General features: G+C 40.6%; 2 protein-coding genes across 2 annotated transcripts; both read right to left on the bottom strand.

The window, feature by feature from the left end:
* Positions 1-808: 808 nt before the first annotated feature.
* On the bottom strand, positions 809-14,171 carry LOC105744239 (keratin-associated protein 4-6-like). The gene is made up of 2 exons (XM_012530266.3): positions 13,548-14,171; positions 809-1,270 (listed from the first exon to the last, which is right to left on the bottom strand). The coding sequence occupies exons 1-2, from the start codon at positions 14,169-14,171 to the stop codon at positions 809-811; spliced, it is 1,086 nt and encodes a 361-aa protein (XP_012385720.3).
* Positions 14,172-18,207: 4,036 nt separating this feature from the next.
* Positions 18,208-18,810, bottom strand: LOC131274868 (keratin-associated protein 4-9-like). The gene has a single exon (XM_058283239.1). It carries the CDS (start codon positions 18,808-18,810, stop codon positions 18,208-18,210), a length of 603 nt encoding a protein of 200 aa, XP_058139222.1.
* Between the last annotated feature and the right edge of the window lie 4,945 nt (positions 18,811-23,755).

Below are 23,755 nucleotides of genomic sequence, written 5' to 3' on the forward strand. Positions count from 1 at the left end.
TAATGTTTTGACAATGTTCTTGAATCATTAGTTGAAAAGTTTTAAAAACAATGCAAGTTATTGGTGGTAGGGGTGAGATATTATATATGTTTGTTTGATGTTATATATGTTTTTTTTGTAAGTTCACAGCTATTATCCACTTATGTTTATGTATGTTTATGTATGAGTGATATATTTCAACAAATTTTTAAAAAATTAAAAATAAAAGGATTAGTTCATTGACCTACAACTAAGAAGACTTGTTTAAGAGAACTAGGCAGGGATAAGGTCATTTGATTTCTACTGGAAGATGGACTAAACTGTGTGGTCTTCCCTCCAATTACAGGAAAAATACAGTCACTCGGCACCAAATATAAAACCTTAAAGAAAGAATAAGAATTGCACTCAATTTTCAGTGACTGAAAACAGAGCTTTATTTTGATACATGAGAGAACAAGTTACAGCAAAATCTTAGAAAGCAGGTACAAGAGAGACGTTTCACTGGACTCTCCTGTCCGAGGGGCTTAAATCTGTGCTCCAACGAGGGATGGAGCCAATCTTCAAATTCCTTAAACAGGATGACTTCCTGTCCTGAAGACACAAGGAGGAAGGCTGGGGATACCTGTGAGTTTATTAGTTGATTTTGAATGTACTCCTTTGGAAGGGAGGGAGTTTGGACGGGGCTTTGAATGAGGACACAGATTTAGTAGGACTGGAGGTAGCTTATGGGACTCTGGAGCTCATTTCTGTGGACACTCCAGAGTTTCAAAAAGCAGGTCAACATTTGTGGGAATGACGGCAGTGAGGAAGGGGATGTTCAAAGCAGAGATCAGCAGCAGGAGGGGGCAGAGCAGGTGGGGCGGGGGCAGGTGGAGATGACACAGGTTGGGCGGTAGCAGGTGGTGTGGCAGGAGGTTTGGCCACAGACTGGGCGCAGGCAGCAGCTGGTCTGGCTGCAGCAGGGATTACAGCAAGAAGGACGGCAGCAGCTGGAGATGCAGCAGCTGGGCTGGCAGCAGCTAGACCCACAGCAGCTGGAGCCACTGCAGTAGGGGCGGCAGCAGCTGGAGATGCAGCAGTTGGGGCAGCAGCAGCTAGAACCACAGCAGCTGGAGCCACTGCAGGAGGGGCGGCAGCAGCTGGAGATGCAGCAGTTGGGGCGGCAACAGTTGGGCTGGGAGTGCACAGACTGGCAGCAGCTGGGCCTGCAGCAGCTGGATACACAGCAGCTGGGGCGGCAGCAGGTGGTTCTGCAGCAGGTGGTCTGGCAGCAGCTGGGTTGGCAGCAGGTCTCCTGGCAGAGGCCTTGGCCACAGCCCTGCTCAGAGCAGACGGAGCCACAACAGGAACTGACCATGGTGTCAGAGGGTGGAAATTCTGGGTGAGTTTCCAGGAGAGTGAGTTTCTCGAGTTTGGAAGACTGCTGGACCACGCCCCCATTTATACCCTGTGGAGGGGCTGTGTCAAGAGGTCAAGTATTATTTCCTTGTTATTACCTATCGTCCTGGGGAACCTAATCATTTAATGACATGATTGTGTTTTCCTAGTTAAATACTCCAAAATGGAGAAAATAACCTATTTCCTTTTCCTTATGTGCTCCTGTTTCTTCTTGAAACTCTTCTCGCATTTCTTTCTTGGCGGGTGTCACCTTGTCACTGGTCTATGGAGTGTCTTGCATTCATCACATGACTTTCTGACATTTTGATTTTGCAAGTGACATTCCCTGCAAATCCTGGAGAATGGGTCTCATAATGCTAAAATGTCATTAGTTGTTAAAGATACGTGGAAAATATCCTGGTCAGGTTGAACGCTGGTGAGGAAATAGAAGGAAAGCCTCCTTCCTTGGGAGGATGCCTGTTTGTAATGAGGATATCCGTGAACCTGTACGGGCCTGTTGGATGGTCAGGGAGATGGTGGGACCCCAAGGAAATTCCAAACTCTGTATCATTGTGTTGTTCCGTTGCCTCAAGCGGAGGCACTGATGAAGTGATGGAGTGCTTTCAAATAGCAACCTGCATTTTTACTTTGGGAATGTCTTCTTGTGTATACATTGAGTAGGAAGCTTTTGTCTGTCTCTTGGCTATGAAATTGTAAACTTTGTTTTTCATCCCTTCGCTGGCTAAGTCAAAGACATTGAGTTTGCTATTTGTGTGCTTATCGTTGGCAATTTATTTATTTTCTTTTTTCTTTTAATTAATTGAAGTATATCATTCATATGTAAATATACATAAATAATAAGAGTTTAATAATGTTGTGAACCTAACAAAACAACATATATAGCATCAAAGAGGACTCTCATACCTCACCCTACCACCAGTCACTTGCATTGTTGTTAAACCTTTTTAACAACAATGTTTAAACGGCATTGCCAAAATATTACTAAACAAAGTATTTTCCCCCAACCAGCCTTATTATTATTATCTACATATCATTTATATATGAAAATACCTAAACAATTAAGTATACAGTAAAAGTTGTGAACTTAGAAAGCAAACATGCATAACATCATACAGGGGTCCCATACATCAACCCTTCACCAACACCTCGCATCGTCATGAGATGTTTGTTACAAATTATGTAAGAGTATTGTCAAAATCTTACTACTAGACATACACAAAAAGATAACAGATATGATGGGAATGAACACCACAGTTCAAAAAATCAAAAATACACTTGCAGCAAATATCAGCAGACTCGAAGAGGCAGAGCAGAGAATTAGTGATGTGGAAGACAGTACATCGGAAATCAAACAGATAGTAGAAGTGGTCGATAAAAAGATAGGAAAAATCCAGGTAGGACTTAGGGACCTGAATGACAATGGAAAACGCTCAAACATACGTATTATAGGCATCCCAGAAGGGGAAGAGAAGGGAAAGGGGTCAGAAGGAGTGTTGCAGGAAATAATGGCTGAAAACTTCCCAAATCTACTGAAAGAGACAGATGTACATATCCAAGAAGCACAGCACACCCCAGTCGTCATAAACCCCAACAGGCCCACCCCAAGACATATACTTGTCAAATTATCCAAAGCTCAAGACAAGGAGAAAATTCTAAAAGCAGCAAGAGAAAAGAAAACCATCACATACAAGGGAAGCTCCATAAGATTAAGTGCTGATTTCTCATCTGAAACCATGGAGGCAAGAAGGCAGTGGTAGGATATAGTCAAGGTACTAAAAGAAAAAAATTTCCAACCAAGAATACTCTATCCAGCTAAACTAACATTCAAAAATGATGGGGAGTTCAAAATATTCACAGATAAACAGAAACTGAAAGAGTATGCCAACAAGAAACCTCCCCTTCAAGAAATTCTAAAGGGAGTTCTGCAGGAAGAAAGGAAAAAACAGGAGAGGCAGAGCTGGAGGATAGTGTAAGAGCAACAAAAAAGACAAAAAGAGAAGGGGAAAAACAAACAAACAAACAAAATATGACAAACACAAGTCCAATTAAAATATGGCTAACACAAATAATTCCTTGAAAGTAATAACACTGAATGTCAATGGATTAAACTCACCTATCAAAAGATTCAGACTGGGACATTGGATAAGGAAATATGACCCATCTATATGCTGTCTACAAGAGACACATCTTAGACCCAGAGACTCATGGGGCTGAAAGTGAATGGTTGGAAAACAATCATACAAGCAAACAATAACCAAAAAAAGGCAGGAGTAGGTATATTAATATCAGACAAAATAGACTTTAAATGCAAAACAATTGTGAGAGACAAAGAAGGATACTATATATTAGTGAAAGGGACAATCTGTCAAGAAGATCGAACAATCATAAATATTTATGCTCCCAACAAGGGCACCTCTAAATACGTAAGGCAAATGCTGGAAAAACTAAGTGAAAGAATAGATGAATCTACAATTATAGTGGGGGATTTTAATGCACCACTATCAACTCTGGACAGAACATCTCAAAAGAGAATCACTAAAGAAACAAAATATTTGAACAGTATATTAGAGGAGCTGGATCTAATAGACATATATAGATCATTACACCCAAACACAGCAGGATATACATTTTTCTCAAGCGCACATGGATCATTCTCCAAGATAGACCATATGCTAGGCCACACAGAAAGGCTTAATGAATTCAGAAAGATCGAAATCATACAAAACAATATCTCTGACCACAGTGGAGTGAAGCTGGAAATTTGCAAGCGCCAGAGGCCCAGATTTCACACCACGATTTGGAAATTAAACAGCACACTCTTAGAAAAACAGTGGGTCAAAGAGGAAATCTCAAAAGAAATCAATGACTGCCTTGAAACAAATGATAATGATAACACAAAATACCAAAATTTATGGGATGCAGCAAAAGCAGTACTGAGAGGGAAATTTATAGCCATAAATTCATATATCAAAAAAGAAGAAAGAGCAAAAATTGAAGAACTAACTGCACATTTGGAGGAATTAGAAAAAAAACAATAAAGTAATCCAACAGGAAGAAGAAGGAAGGAAATAACAAAGACAAGAGCAGAACTAAATGAAATAGAAAATAAGAGAGCACTTGAAAAGATAAACAAGACCAAGAGCTGTTTTTTTGAGAAGATCAACAAAATTGACAAACCTTTAGCAAGACTAACAAAGAAAAAAAGAGAGAAGATGCAAATACACAAAATAAGAAATGAGAAAGGAGATATCACCACTGACCCCACAGAAATAAAGACTATCATAAGAGGATACTTTGAAAAACTATATTCCAACAAAAATGACAATTCAGAGGAAATGGACAAATTCCTAGAAACACATAAGCAGCCCATATTGACGAAAGAAGAAATTGATGATCTCAACAAACCAATCACAAGTAAAGAGATAGAATCAGTCATTAAAAACCTCCCAACTAAGAAGAGCCCAGGGACAGATGGCTTCACAGGTGAATTCTACAAAACATTCCGGAAAGAACTAACACCAATCCTGCTGAAACTATTCCAAAAAATCGAAACAGAAGGAATATTGCCTAATTCCTTCTATGATGCCAACATTACCCTAGTACCAAAGCCAAACAAAGACACCACAAGAAAGGAAAATTACAGACCAATTTCTCTAATGAACCTAGATGCAAAAATACTTAACAAAATACTTGCTAATCGTATTCAACAACACATTAAACAAATTATATACCACGACCAAGTGGGATTCATTCCAGGTATGCAAGGATGGTTCAACATAAGAAAATCAATCAATGTAATACACCATATAAACAGATTGAAGGGAAATAATCACATGATTATATCTATAAATGCAGAAAAAGCATTTGACAAAATACAGCACCCTTTCTTGCTAAAAACACTCCAAAAGTTCGGAATACAAGGAAATTTTTGAACATGATAAAGAGTATATATGAAAAACCTACAGCCAACATTGTTTACAATGGAGAAATCCTAAAATCCTTCCCTCTAAAGTCAGGAACAAGACAAGGATGCCCACTTCTCCCCTTCTATTTAACATTGTCTTAGAAGTACTTGCTCGAGCACTGAGGCAAGAACCAGATATAAAAGGCATTCAAATTGGAAAAGAAGAAGTCAAAATTTCATTATTTGCAGATGACATGATCCTATACATAGAAAACCCTGAGAGGTCTACAGCAAAGCTTCTAGAATTCATAAATGAGTTTAGTAAAGTCACAGGTTATAAGATCAATGTGCAAAAATCAGTAGCATTTCTGTACACCAATAATGAGCAAGATCAGGAGGAAATCAAGAAACAAATACCATTTACAATAGTAAGTAAAAAAATCAAATATTTAGGAATAAATTTAACTAAAGATATAAAAAACTTATACACTGAGAACTATACAAGACTGTTCAAGGAAATCAAAGAAGACCTAAGTAAATGGAAGAATATTCCCTGTTCATGGATATGAAGACTAAATATTATTAAGATGTCTATCCTACCAAAATTGATCTACACATTCAATGCAATCCCAATAAAAATCAACACAGCCTTCTTTAAGGAACTAGAAAAACTATGAAATTTATTTGGAAAGGAAAGAGGCCCTGAATAGCCAAAGACATATTGAAAAAGAAAAACGAAATTGGAGGAATCACACTACCTAACTTCAAAACATACTACAAAGCTACGTAGTGAAAACAGCATGATATTGGCATAAGGAGAGACACAGACCAATGGAATCGAATTGAAAGTTCTGATATAGAACCTCATATATATAGCCATATAATATTCGATAAAGCCACCAAACCCTCTCAACTGGGAGAGAACAGCCTATTCAACAAATGGTGCCTGGAGAACTGGATATCCACATGTAGAAGAATGAAAGAGGATTACCATCTCACACCTTATACAAAGATCAACTCAAGATGGATCAAAGACCTAAATATAAGAGCCAAGACCATAAAGACCTTGGAAAGCAGTGTAGGGAAACATCTACAGGACCTTGTAATAGGAAATGACTTCATGAATATCACACCAAAAGCACGAGCAGCAAAAGAACAAATAGATAAATGGGACTTCCTCAAAATTAAAACCCTCTGCACCTCAGAGGAGTTTGTCAAGAAAGTAAAAAGGGAACCCACACAATGGGAGAAAATATTTGGCAACCATATATCTGATAAGAGACTTATAACTTGCATATATAAAGAACTCCTATATCTTGAAAACAAAAAGATAAACAACCCATTTAAAAAATGGGAAAAAGATTTAAACAGACACTTCTCCAAAGAAGAAATACAAATGGCTAAAAAGCACATGAAAAAATGCTCCAAATCTCTAGCTATCAGGGAAATGCAAATCAAAACTACAATGAGATACCATCTTACTCCCATAAGATTGGCAGCTATGAAAAAAACAGAAGAATACAAATGCTGGAGAGGATGTGAAGAAAGGGGAACACTCATCCACTGCTGGTGAGAATGCAGAAGGATCCAACCATTCTGGAGGACAGTTTGGCGGTTTCTCCAAAAACTAACCATAGATTTGCCATATGACCCAGCAATACCACTGCTGGGTATATACCCAGCAGAACTGAAAACAAGGACACAAACCGATATATGTACACCGATGTTCATAGCAGCATTGTTCACTATCGCCAAAAGTTGGAATTAACCCAAATGCCCATCAACAGATGAGTGGATCAATAAAATGTGGTATGTACATACAGTGGAATACTATTCAGCTTTAAGAACAAATACACTACAAACACACATGATAACATGAGTGAATCTTGAGAACCTTATGTTGAGTGAAGCAACCCAGGCATTGAAGGACAAATACTACATGACCTCAATGATATGAAATAAGCAAGCTGCCTCAGAGAGCTAGAGACTGGAAGATAGGCTTACAGGAAATCGGGGGGTGGAGGAAGGATGTGAGCTGACGTCTGCAGGGGTGGAATCTATGATGAGCTGACAGTACGTATGAGCACAAAGAAGAGATAAAATGGGGGCAAGGGGTTGCCTTTGGGTGGGGCTTTGCAGGTTTGAGGGGGGCTGGGGATGGGCAGATGGGTAATAGTGCCCAAAAAATTGGGGGGAGTGAGGGGCAACATATGAACATAAGAGAATGTCAGGTGTTGGTTGAGAGTAAAATGCTGAGAAAACCATATCAAAATATAATTAGGAGGGTTACCTGTTTAGGATGCTCGGAGGGGATGGTCTGACGCGGTTCGGACTCCTGGGGAATGTCTGAATGCTCATTTTGCTAGGGTGGGTTGTACCTTTGGGTAGAGACCCAAGTAGTGAGAGTGGGGGTGGACCCACATCCTGGGGAGGACTAATGCCATCAAATAGAGGGAACTGTATCTCTTGAGAGAATGGGTGGCTCTCAGGGCATTAGGGCAGTTGAGCAAGTCAGGCCCTGAACACTGCTGCAAGTATCTCTGGACATGGCTCCTCAGGAAATGGAGATTGGCTATAGCTGTGGGCCCCAAGGAGAGGGGAAAATGGATGTTGAATGGATGGAACCAAGGTAAATATGGGGGCGAGAGAGGAGTTTCACAAGAGTACACAAGGATGGATATAAAACATGTAGTATTACACCAAAAACTTATAGGGGATGTCAGACTAATAATGTAAACCATAATGTAAAAATAGAATAACTAAAAAATTTAGAAAACTGTATATCCTAAAGTATGGACCACAATGTAAGCACAGATGTCACCTTGTTTGAAAGCTATTGTCTCGGAGTCTGCACATCAGTTTCAGTAAATATGATATGAATAAGTTAAAAGATTATCGCTGTGGAAGGGAAAAGGTTTTATGGTGGATGTGTGGGAGTACTGTGTATTGTATATTTGAATTACTATTATCTAGGGCTCTTGTGAAGAGAAGCTCAATAATTAGGAAAAAAGAAAAGAAAAAGATAGGATGTAGAATTTTTCCAAATCAATATGTATTCTATATCTAACCTTTAAACTCATCACTATATTCCATTTTACTAGTAAGGGAACCTGACATTATATTGGGCTTCACTTTTCAGGAAGTTTTGGATCACAGAGTGGTTCAACATTGGCAGTGGAGGAATACTGGTATGGGATGTTATTGACAGGCGATATATGGTTGACAGGGAGTTATACAGGGCATATGTCCAGGGTGCATGGAAATGTTTGGATATACTCATAGTGGAAACAATTAAAAACAACAGCTGGGGGGGTACTGGGTTACTGGCCGGGGGGGGAGGGGCTCTGTCTTGGTCCCTAGGGGAGCAGCGTTAGTCTCCCAGGTGCAACAAGGACCAGGAAGGAATGAGGGTCCAACAGTGAGCCCCTGATACTAATGACTATGCTTGTGAGCCTATACGCCTGAAATAAGAACAAGGCCTAGAGCAGCACTGTGCCTAGGAGTTGCCTCCTGACAGCCTCCGTGTTACTCAAATGTGGCCAGTCTCGAAGCCAAACTCAGCATGTAAATGCAATGCCTTCCCCCCAGCATGGGACATGATACCCGGGGATGAGCCTCCCTGGCACCGAGGGATCACTACCAAGTACCAGCTGATGATGCAACTAGAAAATGACCTTGAATTAAGATTTAACATGGACCAGCAGAATATCCCTGTCTACATATAATAACAAGAGTTAAAAATGCTGTTTGACCTAAATTAAGGGGGAAATGGAAAGGACAAATGAGTTTATATGGCTATGAGTCTCTAAAAAAGAATGTGGAGGTTGTCAGAAGGATTGCCCTTATGCACACCTGAGCAGAGTCTCAGAGACAGATAAAGTAGATACAACCCCAGGTATTGGTTCTTTTGAGGGCTAAAGAGACCCACAGGTTCTAGGGTCATGGCAGATGGGGTTCACTGCCATGTCAGTTGGCCCTTCTTTGGAGCTGGTGTTTCTGCGTGATGGAGTTGGACTCAGATGGGATCTCTTTTCACAAGCCTTTCATGCTACTTTACTGGAATTGTAGTTGGTGCTGGGGCTTAAGATATATCTAGGGGATTTGAATCTCTGGACTGACAATATGATAGCCAGGCCCTGACCTCAACAGACTTCAGCTCCTATAGTCTGATTTATTGGACTTACCCCACTCAGCTAACATGGAGTTGAAGAATGTCAACCACCACACCATGGAGCCTAGAGTGCCTGCAACTGAAAGCAGGAGGATTGCATCCAATATCCATGTGGAATCTAAATCCCCTCTTGACTTAGATGTGGAATGGACACAACCAAGCCAAGGTCCACAGGAAGGAGGAATACAGTAAAGATCAGAGTGGACTTAATGATATTCTATTCATGAACTATTGTGGTTAATAATCGGGAAAATGTGGCATTGATGTTGAAAAAGTGGCCATGGTGGCTGCTGGGTGCGGGGATGGGGAGGAAGAGAAGAGATGTGGAGGCAGTCTCAGGACTTGGAGTTGTCCTGGGTGGTGCCCCAGGGACAATTGCCGGATGTTGTATGTCCTCCCATGACCCACTGGATGGAACGTGGGAAAGTGTGGGCTATGGTGTGGAACACGGAACATGGGGTGCAGCGATGCCCGGAGATGTACTCACCAGACGCAATGGATGTGACATGATGATGGGAGAGAGTGTTGGGGGGAAAGTGTTGGGGTGGGGGTTGTGGGGGTGAATGGCGACCTCATATTTTTTTAATGTAATATCTTTTTTAAAAATGAATAAATTGAGTAGAATTTGGAAAAAAAAAAGCTAATGGACTAGAATGTTAATGTATGTTTTTGCATGCACCATACCTGTTCCTTTAAACTGGATAAGAATGCTATAATACTAAAATTCAAATCCTAAGCATGAATTTTAATTTTTTCCTATGGAAAAATACAAGCTTTACTAATATTCTGTCCCTTTCTCAAATAGGTGTTTTATGCCTTCTCCAAAAAAGAACTCTTCTTCTAACTTTTATTTACATGTAATCCAATTGCTAAGTTTGACATATTTCTTTATATATGTCTTTCCTCCTAACTTAGATGTTTGACCTGGTCTAAAGATAGATATAGGTAAAACTTGCATAATGTTTCATTATTTTTAATAATGCTATTGAGAGTGATAATTCTGCTATTTTAATATATTTCTGCCTAGAAAACTGTGCTTAAAAATCAGATGACAAAATATCTCAACCAAATCCAAATATTAACAATAATGATCATAATTAGAACTGAACACTGTTTGTACAAGGAAATAAAATCATCTTTCAAATAAAAAAAAAAACAAAAAAAAACAAAAAAAAAATCTTACTACTAATCATAGTCGTTATCTTACATATGGTGTGTTTTATCTCCAACACACCCTATTGTTATTTTCTAAATGTATTTTTAATGACAGAAGTTGTAAATTTATAAAACAATCATGCACATGTGCAGAATTCCCAAACAACACTGCTCCATCAACCCACCACACTGTGGTGGAACTTTTGCTACAGATAAGTTAATATCATCTGATTGTTACCATGTCCATAGTGTACATTTCGTTCACATTTTCCATACTGCACCATCATTATCACAGGATTCTTAAAGGAGATAAGAGGAGGGCTGAGATGGACTACTGATGTTTAGTGTATGTAGAAGTTTTAATTAGCTTTACTGTAAAAGTGTGGAAATGTATAGAGTGGATGGTCTCCCATAGTGAGTAACAGCTAGTTTATAAATGGGGATGTGGCTGAAAGTGTTAGTCTAGGGATGTAAATGCCAACTGACAGAATGCTAGAGAATAATCTAGGACCTGACTAGCACAGAAATCCAAAAGGTGGATGAGAATTGTGGTTGATGGTACAGATGCAAGAATGTCCTTTGTGAACTAGAGCAAATGTGCATCACTACTGCAGGGTGTTGGGAATGTGGAGAAGCATGGGAAAAATACAGCTGGAGAGACCTACGGGTTGTGGTTAGTAGTAATAATATAGTATTCTTGCATCTACGCAAAAGATGTACTGTGTTGTTATTGAAGCAGTTTCATTTTGTAAGTTTACAACTATTATTATACACTTATTGTTTATGTATGAATGATATACTGCAATAGATTAATTTAAAAAAAGAACAAAACCAAACTTGTTGATGATCAAACACGCACTGTATACGCAGTATATTTTGGCTTAGCCAGTGAAGGGGTGAAAAATACAGTTTTTAAGCCTTGTTGAAAATTTGCAAATCTTTGCTGATGTATCTTCTCGTATTTCCAGATGAGCACACTCAGTGTGGGAAAACTATATTATTTAACCTAGAGCATCTTGTTTTCAAATTTCAGAAGATTTGATATAAAAGACTTATCATTTTTAGTTACCAATTAAAAAAACTAAACAAAACAAAATTATATAAAATCCTTAGGAAGAGAAAAATAATTTTGATAATATTCACAATTTTCTCTGTAGAGTGTTATATCCATTTTAAGCTCCTATGCGTTTCCTCCTATTTACCAGGCTAAAAAACTGAAAGTACGATTCCGTCAACCTTTCCAGTTGTTTCAAATTAGTCATTGTGAATTCCAATTTTTTTTTATTGGTGGTGGTGTCAGGCTGATTTCCCCAGGTGGCAGGGTCTGGGATGGAGATGAGCATGCCAGAGGCTTATTGAGGAGTGCTTTGGGGATTGAAACAGTGGAAGGGAAGGGAGGAGTAGATTGGGCCCCGGGAGAAGTCCGGCTGTGATGGGGTCGCTCTGGACATCTCAGCTGACTGCAGGAGTTGTGAGGATGAGATGACCTGGATGGGGAGAACAATGGGGGTCTTAGTCCTTTTATCCTGGAAAGAAGGACCAGGTGTGGCCTTGGACACAAAGTATCACATTCCCTGCTAATACCTAGGGACAGTCATCAGAACTCTTCATTCGCCAGCGTCACCAGCCTGCCCTGTGTATGGCGGAGCCCCTGCCACCCGATGCGCTAGCCAAGGGAGTGAAGCAGAAGCACTGTGCCTGTGGGAATCGGAGGGCCCCTGGTTCACTGCATTCGCCCCTGAGTAGAAAATACTTAGAGCTTGCCAAACTACTTATTGGCAGCTTTCATTGGTGAAAAAAATCTGAAAGACGGTGTTTTTCAAAGATCATGGCTGGTGTCCCATGCGTCCAAAGAGTTTCTCCTACTATCCTATCATAGATGCTCCTTGATTTCAGAGCCACTTCTTCCCCTGAAGACTAAAAAAGGATGAGTTCTTTACATCATTTATATACGAACATACATAAGCAATTAACTGTATAGTAAAAATTGTGAACTATTCGGATTGGTTAGGGGAAAATACTTTGTTGGGTAGTAATGTTTGACAATGTTCTTTAATCATCAGTTGAAAAGCTTTAAAAGCAATGCAAGTTATTGGTGGTAGGGTGAGATGTTATCTATGTTTGTTTGATGTTATATATGTTTTTTTGTAAGTTCACAGCTATTATCCACTTATTGTTTATGTATGTTTATATATGAGTGATATATTTCAATAAATTAAAAAAAAATTAAAAATGAAAGGATTAGTTCATTGACCTACAACTAAGAAGACTTGTTTAAGAGAACTAGGCAGGGATAGTGTCATTTGATTTCTACTGGAAGATGGACTAAACTGTGTGGTCTTCCCTCCAGTTACAGGAAAAATACAATCTCTCAGCACCCAAATATAACACCTTAAAAGAAAGAATAACAATTGCACTCCATTTTCAATGACTGAAAACAGAGCTTTATTTTGATACATGAGAGAACAAGTTACAGCAAAATCTTAGAAAGCAGGTACAAGAGAGACGTTTCACTGGACTCTCCTCTCAGAGGGGCTTAAATCTGTGGCGCAACAAAGGATGGAGCCAATCTTCAAATTCCTTAAACAGGATGACTTCCTGTCCTGAAGACACAAGGAGGAAGGCTGGGGATACCTGTGAGTTTATTAGTTGATTTTGAATGTACTCCTGTGGAAGGGAGGGAGTTTGGACGGGGCTTTGAATGAGGACACAGATTTAGTAGGACTGGAAGTAGCTTATGGGACTCTGGAGTTCCTTTCTGTGGACACTCCAGAATTTCAAAAAGGAGGTCAACATTTGTGGGAATGAAGGCAGTGAGGAAGGGGATGTTCAAAGCAGAGATCAGCAGCAGGAGGAGGCAGAGCAGGTGGGGCGGGAGCAGGTGGAGATGACACAGGTTGGGCGGTAGCAGGTGGTGTGGCAGGAGACCTGGCCACTGACTGGGCGCAGGCAGCAGCTGGTCTGGCTGCAGCAGGGATTACAGCAAGAAGGACGGCAGCAGCTGGAGATGCAGCAGCTGGGGCGGCAGCAGCTAGCATCACAGGAGCTGGAGCCACTGCAGGAGGGGCGGCAGGAGCTGGAGATGCAGCAGCTGGGGTGACAGCAGCTGGAGATGCAGCAGCTGGGGCGGCAGCAGCTAGAACCACAGCAGCTGGAACCATAGCAGGAGGGGCGGCAGTAGCTGGAGATGCTGCAGCTGGGGCGGCAGCAGCTGGAGATGCAGCAGCTGGGGTGGCAGCAACTAGAACCACAGCAGCTGGAGCCACTGCATGAGGGGAGGCAGCAGCTGGAGATGCAGCAGCTGGGGCGGCAGCAGCTAGAACCACAGCAGCTGGAGCCACTGCAGGAGGGGCGGCAGCAGCTGGAGATGCAGCAGTTGGGGCGGCAACAGTTGGGCTGGGAGTGCACAGACTTGCAGCAGCTGGGCCTGCAGCAGCTGGGGCGGCAGCAGGTGGTTCTGCAGCAGGTGGTCTGGCAGCAGCTGGGTTGGCAGCAGGTCTCCTGGCAGAGGCCTTGGCCACAGCCCTGCTCAGAGCAGATGGAGCCACAACAGGAGCTGACCATGGTGTCAGAGGGTGGAAGTTCTGGGTGAGTTTCCAGGAGAGTGAGTTTCTCCAGTTTGGAAGACTGCTGGACCACGCCCCCATTTATACCCTGTGGAGGGGCTGTGTCAAGAGGTCAAGTATTATTTCCTTGTTATTACCTATCGTCCTGGGGAACCTAATCATTTAATGACATGATTGTGTTTTCCTAGTTAAATACTCCAAAATGGAGAAAATAACCTATTTCCTTTTCCTTATGTGCTCCTGTTTCTTCTTGAAAATCTTCTCACATTTCTTCCTTGGCGGTGTCACCTTGTCACTGGTCTATGGAGTGTCTTGCATTCATCACATGACTTTCTGACATTTTGATTTTGCAAGTGACATTCCCTGCAAATCCTGGAGAATGGGTCTCATAATGCTAAAATGTCATTAGTTGTTAAAGATACGTGGAAAATATCTTGGTCAGGTTGAACGCTGGTGAGGAAATAGAAGGAAAGGCTCCTTCCATGGGAGGATGCCTGTTTGTAATGAGGATGACCGTGAACCTGTACGGGCCTGTTGGATGGTCAGGGAGATGGTGGGACCCCAAGGAAATTCCAAACTCTGTATCATTGTGTTGTTCCGTTGCCTCAAGCGGAGGCACTGACGAAGTGATAGAGTGCTTTCAAATAGCAACCTGCATTCTTACTTTCGGAATGTCTTCTTGTGTATACATTGAGTAGGAAGCTTTTGTCTGTCTCTTGGCTATGAAATTGCAAACTTTATTTTTCTTCCCTTCACTGGCTAAGTCAAAAGACATTGAGTTCACCATTTGTGTGTTTGATCGTTGACTATTTTCTTTTTTCTTTTAATTAATTGAAGTATATCACTCATATGTGAATATACATAAGTAATAAGAGTATAATAATGGTTGTGAACTTAACAAAACAGCATATATAACATCAAAGAGGACTCTCATAACTCACCCTACCACCAATCACTTGCATTGTTGTTAAACCTTTTTAACTAATGTTTAAAGAGCATTGCCAAAATATTTCTAAACAAAGTATTTTCCCCCAACCAGCCCTATTATAATTATCTACATGTCACTTACGTACGAACATACCTAAATAATTAAGTATATAGTAAAAGTTGTGAACTTAGAAAGCAAACATGCGTAACATCATACAGGGGTCCCATACATCAACCCTTCACCAACACCTCGCATTGTCATGAGATGTTTCTTACAAATTATGTAAGAGTATTGTCAAAATCTTACTACTAATCATAGTCCTTACCTTACATTTGGTGTGTTTTATCTCCAACCCACCCTATTGTTATTTTCTAAATGTATTTTTAATGACAGAAGTTGTAAATTTATAAAACAATCATGCACATGTGCAGAATTCCCAAACAACACTGCTCCATCAACCCACCACACTGTGGTGGAACTTTTGCTACAGATAAGTTAATATCATCTGATTGTTACCATGTCCATAGTGTACATTTCGTTCACATTTTCCATACTGCACCATCATTATCACAGGATTCTTAAAGGAGATAAGAGGAGGGCTGAGATGGACTACTGATGTTTAGTGTATGTAGAAGTTTTAATTAGCTTTACTGTAAAAGTGTGGAAATGTATAGAGTGGATGGTCTCCCATAGTGAGTAACAGCTAGTTTATAAATGGGGATGTGGCTGAAAGTGTTAGTCTAGGGATGTAAATGCCAACTGACAGAATGCTAGAGAATAATCTAGGATCTGAATAGCACAGAAATCCAAAAGGTGGATGAGAATTGTGGTTGATGGTACAGATGCAAGCATGTCCTTTGTGAGCTAGAGCAAATGTACATCACTACTGCAGGGTGTTGGGAATGTGGAGAAGCATGGGAAAAATACAGCTGGAGAGACCTACGGGTTGTGGTTAGTAGTAATAATATAGTATTCTTACATCTACGCAAAAGATGTACTGTGTTGTTATTGAAGCAGTTTCATTTTGTAAGTTTACAACTATTATTACACACTTATTGTTTATGTATGAATGATATACTGCAATAGATTAATTTAAAAAAAGAACAAAACCAAACTTGTTGATGATCAAACACGCACTGTATACGCAGTATATTTTGGCTTAGCCAGTGAAGGGGTGAAAAATACAGTTTTTAAGCCTTGTTGAAAATTTGCAAATCTTTGCTGATGTATCTTCTCGTATTTCCAGATGAGCACACTCAGTGTGGGAAAACTATATTATTTAACCTAGAGCATCTTGTTTTCAAATTTCAGAAGATTTGATATAAAAGACTTATCATTTTTAGTTACCAATTAAAAAAACTAAACAAAACAAAATTATATAAAATCCTTAGGAAGAGAAAAATAATTTTGATAATATTCACAATTTTCTCTGTAGAGTGTTATATCCATTTTAAGCTCCTATGCGTTTCCTCCTATTTACCAGGCTAAAAAACTGAAAGTACGATTCCGTCAACCTTTCCAGTTGTTTCAAATTAGTCATTGTGAATTCCAATTTTTTTTTATTGGTGGTGGTGTCAGGCTGATTTCCCCAGGTGGCAGGGTCTGGGATGGAGATGAGCATGCCAGAGGCTTATTGAGGAGTGCTTTGGGGATTGAAACAGTGGAAGGGAAGGGAGGAGTAGATTGGGCCCCGGGAGAAGTCCGGCTGTGATGGGGTCGCTCTGGACATCTCAGCTGACTGCAGGAGTTGTGAGGATGAGATGACCTGGATGGGGAGACAATGCGGGTATTAGTCCTTTTAACCTGGAAAGAAGGACCAGGTGTGGCCTTGGACACAAAATATCACATTCCCTGCTAATACCTAGGGACAGTCGTCAGAACTCTTCATTCGCCAGCGTCACCAGCCTGCCCTGTGTATGGCGGAGCCCCTGCCACCCGATGCGCTAGCCAAGGGAGTGAAGCAGAAGCACTGTGCCTGTGGGAATCGGAGGGCCCCTGGTTCACTGCATTCGCCCCTGAGTAGAAAATACTTAGAGCTTGCCAAACTACTTATTGGCAGCTTTCATTGGTGAAAAAAATCTGAAAGACGGTGTTTTTCAAAGATCATGGCTGGTGTCCCATGGGTCCAAAGAGTTTCTCCTACTATCCTATCATAGATGCTCCTTGATTTTAGAGCCACTTCTTCCCCTGAAGACTAAAAAAGGATGAGTTCTTTACATCATTTATATACGAACATACATAAGCAATTAACTGTATAGTAAAAATTGTGAACTATTCGGATTGGTTAGGGGAAAATACTTTGTTGGGTAGTAATGTTTTGACAATGTTCTTTAATCATCAGTTGAAAAGTTTTAAAAGCAATGCAAGTTATTGGTGGTAGGGTGAGATGTTATCTATGTTTGTTTGATGTTATATATTTTTTTGTAAGTTCACAGCTATTATCCACTTATTGTTTATGTATGAGTGATATATTTCAATAAATTAAAAAAAAATTAAAAATGAAAGGATTAGTTCATTGACCTACAACTAAGAAGACTTGTTTAAGAGAACTAGGCAGGGATAGTGTCATTTGATTTCTACTGGAAGATGGACTAAACTGTGTGGTCTTCCCTCCAGTTACAGGAAAAATACAATCTCTCAGCACCCAAATATAACACCTTAAAAGAAAGAATAACAATTGCACTCAATTTTCAGTGACTGAAAACAGAGCTTTATTTTCATACATGAGAGAACAAGTTACAGCAAATCTTAGAAAGCAGGTACAAGAGAGATGTTTCACTGGACTCTCCTGTCAGAGGAGCTTAAATCTGTGGCCCAACGAGGGATGGAGCCAATCTTCAAATTCCTTAAACAGGATGACTTCCTGTCCTGAAGACACAAGGAGGAAGTTTGGGGATACCTGTGATTTTAATAGTTGATTTTGAATGTACTCCTTTGGAAGGGAGGGAGTTTGGATGGGGCTTTGAATGAGGACACAGATTTAGTAGGACTGGAGGTAGCTTATGGGACTCTGGAGCTCATTTCTGTGGACACTCCAGAGTTTCAAAAAGCAGGTCAACATTTGTGGGAATGACGGCAGTGAGGAAGGGGATGTTCAAAGCAGAGATCAGCAGCAGGAGGGGGCAGAGCAGGTGGGGCGGGGGCAGGTGGAGATGACACAGGTTGGGCGGTAGCAGGTGGTGTGGCAGGAGACTTGGCCACAGACTGGGCGCAGGCAGCAGCTGGTCTGGCTGCAGCAGGGATTACAGCAAGAAGGACGGCAGCAGCTGGAGATGCAGCAGCTGGGGCGGCAGCAGCTAGCATCACAGCAGCTGGAGCTACTGCAGGAAGGGCGGCAGCAGCTGGAGATGCAGCAGCTGGGGCGGCAGCAGCTAGAACCACAGCAGGTTGAGCCACTGCAGGAGGGACGGCAGCAGCTGGAGATGCAGCAGTTGGGGCGGCAACATTCGGGCTGGGAGTGCACAGACTGGCAGCAGCTGGGCCTGTAGCAGCTGGACACACAGCACGTTGGGCGGCAACAAGTAGACTCACCACAGCTGGGGCGGCAAGAGCTGGATACACAATTGCTGGGGCAGCAGCAGGTGGACACACAGCAGCTGGGCCTGTGGCAGCTAGACACAAAACAGCTGGGTTGGCAGCAGCTCTCCTGGCAAAGGCCTTGGCCACAGCCCTGGTCAGAGCACATGGAGCCACAACAGGAGCTGGCCATGGTGTCAGAGGTTGAAGGTTCTGGGTGAGTTTCCAGGAGAGTGAGTGTTACTTTGATGCCTCCTTGCCCTCTTTCTCTTTTTATACCTAGCTGAGGGCTGCCATGATCATATGCAGGACTTTTGTTTTTGTTTATCCTTATCAACAGTTATTTTCCTAAATCAGATAATTATGTTTATCTGCCAAGTATTCCTAAATATAGAAATGACACTATTTCCTCTTTCTGTTCTGTTACAACCTATTCAGTTTTGATTAAGCCAAGTGAATCGACTCCCTGTACTTCCTTTGTCTGAAGTGTCTTCAAAAGTGGACCCATCACATGGATTCCACAAGTGTTATTTCCTCTTCGTGTGGTTAACTCAAGGGTAATATGTTCTGAATGGATCATGAGATGCCTAGCTCCCTTTGATGTCTAAGAGGCTAAAAGGAAGTCATGTGGAAAGCCGGTAGGAAAATAATATGAAAGACCCATTCTTGTGTGCAATAGGCTGAATGCCCAGTGAGGTGGAAAGAATCTTAATGAAGCTCCTGTCTGGTTTGTTTTATTAACTGTACTCTACTTGAAACAATTAGAATGTGATGACTAACTACTTTTAAATAACACAAACACATTGGCATGTTGGACCCTTTTAGAAAGTATTAAATTACTATTGGTATGTTCTTCAGATATAATGTGCCAAGAGATATAGATCATCCTATCCAATGGAATCTATACATTTGAAATTTTATTCAAAATATATTTTCTTATATTCTGAACTGTCTTTCAAGAATGTATGATTGAGATATTTTGTTTGATACAAATGAGATAGAAGGGGTTAAGCTTTAATCTCTAGTATAGACACTTAAACAAGACAAATATCTAGAAAAGTGTCTGGCAACTAACCATGTGATTAGTGAGCAAAATATTAATTATGTACTTAAGTTCCATACTCATTCCATGTAAGATGAGATAATACTAATAGTTAGTATTTGCTGAAGTCCTACTGTGTGTCAGGAATTTCCTCAGTGCTCTATAATTGTGATCTTGTTTACATGGGCTCTATGAGATACACACTCTTCTTCTTAATTCTTTAGACATGAGGGTATTGGGATCTGGAGAGATTCAAGTCACATAGTCAGTAGGGAAAGTGGGTCTATCCAACAGTATTCAAGACAGGTATGAAGAGCAATAAACCCATGCCATTTCTCATGATATTCCATTTGCCTAGAATATTCATTTTCCCCTTTTCAACTCAGCAGCCTTGTTTGCTCATCCTTAAGTGTCCAATCATATGCCATTCCACCTCTAATCTTTCCTGACATCTACCACCTTCAAAATGAATCCTTCTCTCCGTTGTGCTCCAAGACAACTTGTATATATGTCTCTGACTTAGGACATCATGCTGTACGATAATTGGCTTGTAACTCTTTTTCCCAGCCTTCTGTAAACTCCATGAGGTCAGAGACTATGTCCTATACATATTTATAACTACGGTGTTGCGTATATGCCCTGAATGAATATTTGTTCAGTGAAGGTGGAATTTATTGAAAACACATGGCTTTTGTTCACCCTTTAACGTACTATATATAATTTAGATGGATGGAGAAGAGAAGAAAGAGCAGTCATGACAATGGACACAGGATCAAATGGGGGGACACTCTTGGCTTTTGCTGGGGTAAATGACCTGTCTGAATGGTATGTGTAGAATATAGAAAGATAATGCTCAGCTGATACAATGAGGAGAATTTAAGGATACTCTGGAATTTATACTAAGAGACTGGCTATCATATCACCACACAGTGTGGAAAAAGGTGTGAGGACCTTGTAAATATTATTTGGCTAGGGGTATGACAGAAGGTGAAAGAACATTTTAGATGGTGTTTCAGTCTAAATTCAAAATTTGACAACATTTTCTGGTGGCAGCATTATTCATTGACCCAGCTAACAAATTCTATGAATTACCCAAAAGACACTCAGGCAAAAATATGAAAAGATACTGCATAATGTTATTTATGGAAGTTCTGTTTGTAAAACAAAACAAAACAAACCGGGGCACAACTCAGGTGTCCTTTATAATGTACTGGTGAATAAACTACAGGCATTCCCCAAATGGAGTACTATTCTGCTGTCAAAAGGAAAAGGAATATTTAAGAAATAATTTCCAGTATATATTGTTAAGAGATGATAAAGGCATGGTGGGAAAAATGTACATAATATTCTACAATTTGTCTAAAAAACTGGGTATACAAGTATAAAAAGTATATTTTCTGACATTAAAAATAATGGAAGAATAGTGAGAGAAGAGGTGAGAAAACAAGGAGGGGCTTCCACTTCCAGCCAAGGAATAACAGGGATTGGATTTGCCCTCCTGCCTGAAACAACTGGGAAAAAAAAGCAGACAAAATAAATGAGACTATGGTTTTTAGACAGTGGCTGTCAGGTACGGAAGGACACTGAGACCTTGGAGAGGGGAAACACATGAGGTGATCCTTAGGATTGTCTGTCTCACTTGATTGCCTGAAGTTTCTAGAGTGCAGTGCTGGGAGGGAGAACCTGTGGAGCCTGGACACCTCCCTGACTTGAGGAGTCAGAGCTGGGAGTGAGGAAGGCCAAGGCAGCCAGAATTCACAGGGCAGAGTACCAGAGACTAGAAAGATGCACAGAGAGCCCCAGAGGCGTGAACACCATCCACCTTACCTTTAGCTGAGTATTGATCAGTACATGCATGTGCAGAAACTACCAAGGGCAGGGAAAGGCCCTTAAAAAGCAGAGATAACAATCTTTGGAGCTCACACAGGGCCAGAAATAGCTCATGTTCCCATCAGCCAAAGCAGAAAACCTTGTAATTCATGGGTCATTAGTTAGAATACTAAGAAGAGTATTTCCTCAGCTGTGGGACAAATTTTCCTTAGATGAAAGGAAGCTCTGATCTTGCCTAAGAAAGCTTAAAGGGGAACCTTGAAATGATCAAACTCTTAAGTAACTTCATTAATCATTAAGAAAATGCAAATTAAAGTCACAAGTAGATGACACTGTACTCTCTAGAATGGTTAAAATAAAAAAGACTTACTATAACAAGTGTTCATGATAAAGTGTAACCACTGGAGCTCACATAGAGGTGGGAACGTAAAATGGCACAATCACTTTGTAAAACAGTTTGACAGTTTCTTAAAGAGTTAAACATACACCTCTCAAATGACTTATCCATTTCACTCCAAAGTTTTTACCCAGGAGAAATAAAAGCATATGTCCACACAAAGAGTTGTCCACAAATGTTCATAGAAACTTTATTTGTAGTAAAGAAAATATGGGAACAATCTAAAAATCTCCCAACAGGTGAGTAGATAAGCAATGGTTTTTCCATATGGTGGATGGACTACTTCTCAGCAATGAAAGGGAATGCACCATTGATACACACAACATGGATCTCAAAGTAATTCCTTTGGCTGGAAAAGCCAGACAAAATGGAGTACACACTCTATGGTTTTACTTGTATAAAAATTCTAGAAAACACAAACAAATTTATAGTGATGGCAGATTAGTTGTGGCCTTGGGGTACGGGCATAGGATGTGGAGAAATTACAAAAGGACATGAGGACTCTTTTGGGGGAAATGGGTATTCATTATCTTGATGGTAGTGTTGGTTTCAAGGGTGTATCCATATATGAAAACGTATTGAATTTTACACTTTAAATACAGTTTATTGCATGCTAATTATACCTTAGAAAAACTGAAAAAAGAGAAAAAAATGATGGAAGTATCAACAATATATATGTATTTTAAGTTGACCAATAAGGGGTAGAGAGAACAGGATAGAGGAGATAGGGATAAAAGCTAGTCTTCTTTGAATATACCTTGTTCTGTAGTTTTGACTTTGGACTCCTGTCAATATTTTACATAATTATAAAACAAAATTAAATTTTAAAAAACTCTCAAAATAATCTAAAAAACAACAACAAAGAATCTATGTATCCAGGTATTATTTCAGAGAAAGGAACTCTTTCAAAACAAAACAAATAAATAAATCCTGAAAACCAATCTCATAAGGTTTTTTCAGTATTCCTACTGTTGCTGATAGTATAGGTAATGTTATTCCAAGACTGTTGTGCATACATTATGAAATAAAGAAATTGTGTTTTTTAAGCCTGTGAAGAAGGATGCTCCAATGATGAGCCCTTGATACTGATGACTATGCTTATGAATTTGTGTGCCTGAAATTTGAACTAGGCCTAGAGCTTCAGTGTGAGTAAAAGTTACCTCCTGAGAGCCTCCATGTTGCTCAAATGTGGACACTCTCTAAGGCAAACTCAGCATGTAAATGCATTACCTTCCCCCCATCATGGGACATGACTCCCAGGGCTGAGCCTCCCTGACATTGAGGGAATTGCTACCAATCACTAATTGGTGATGCAACTAGGAAAAGTCCTTGAATAAAAGAGGGAAATGGTAAAGACAAATGAATTTATATGGCTAAGAGTCTTCAAAAAAGAGTCAGGAGGTCATCAGAGAGGTCAGGCTTACACATGCCTCAGTAGGATCCCAGAGACAGTCAAAGTAGATACAATCCCAGGTACTGGTGCTCCTGAGGGCTACAGAGACATGCAGGTTCTACAATCATGGCAGTTGGCTCTGGAATTCAGTGCCTTGTCAGTGGACCCTACTTTGGAATTTGTGTTCCTGAGTGTGATGGAGTTGGACTCAGCTGTGAACTTTCTACACATGCCTCTTCTGTCACTTTTACTGAACCTGTGGTTGGCACTGGGGTTGGTATATACCCAAGATACTTCAATCTCTGGACTGGCCTCAGCAGAGTTGCAGCTCCTGCTCTTCAGTTTGTTGGACTTCCACAGGTCGGCTAACAGGGAGGTGAAGATGGTCAACCATTGCAACAGGGAACTAAGAGTGCCTACAACTCCAAGCAGGAGAATTGTACCCATCAACCATGTGAGATCTAAGCCCCCTCTCG

The sequence above is a fragment of the Dasypus novemcinctus genome, chromosome 21, assembly GCF_030445035.2.
Source record: "Dasypus novemcinctus isolate mDasNov1 chromosome 21, mDasNov1.1.hap2, whole genome shotgun sequence".
NCBI classification, from domain to species: Eukaryota; Metazoa; Chordata; class Mammalia; order Cingulata; family Dasypodidae; genus Dasypus; species Dasypus novemcinctus.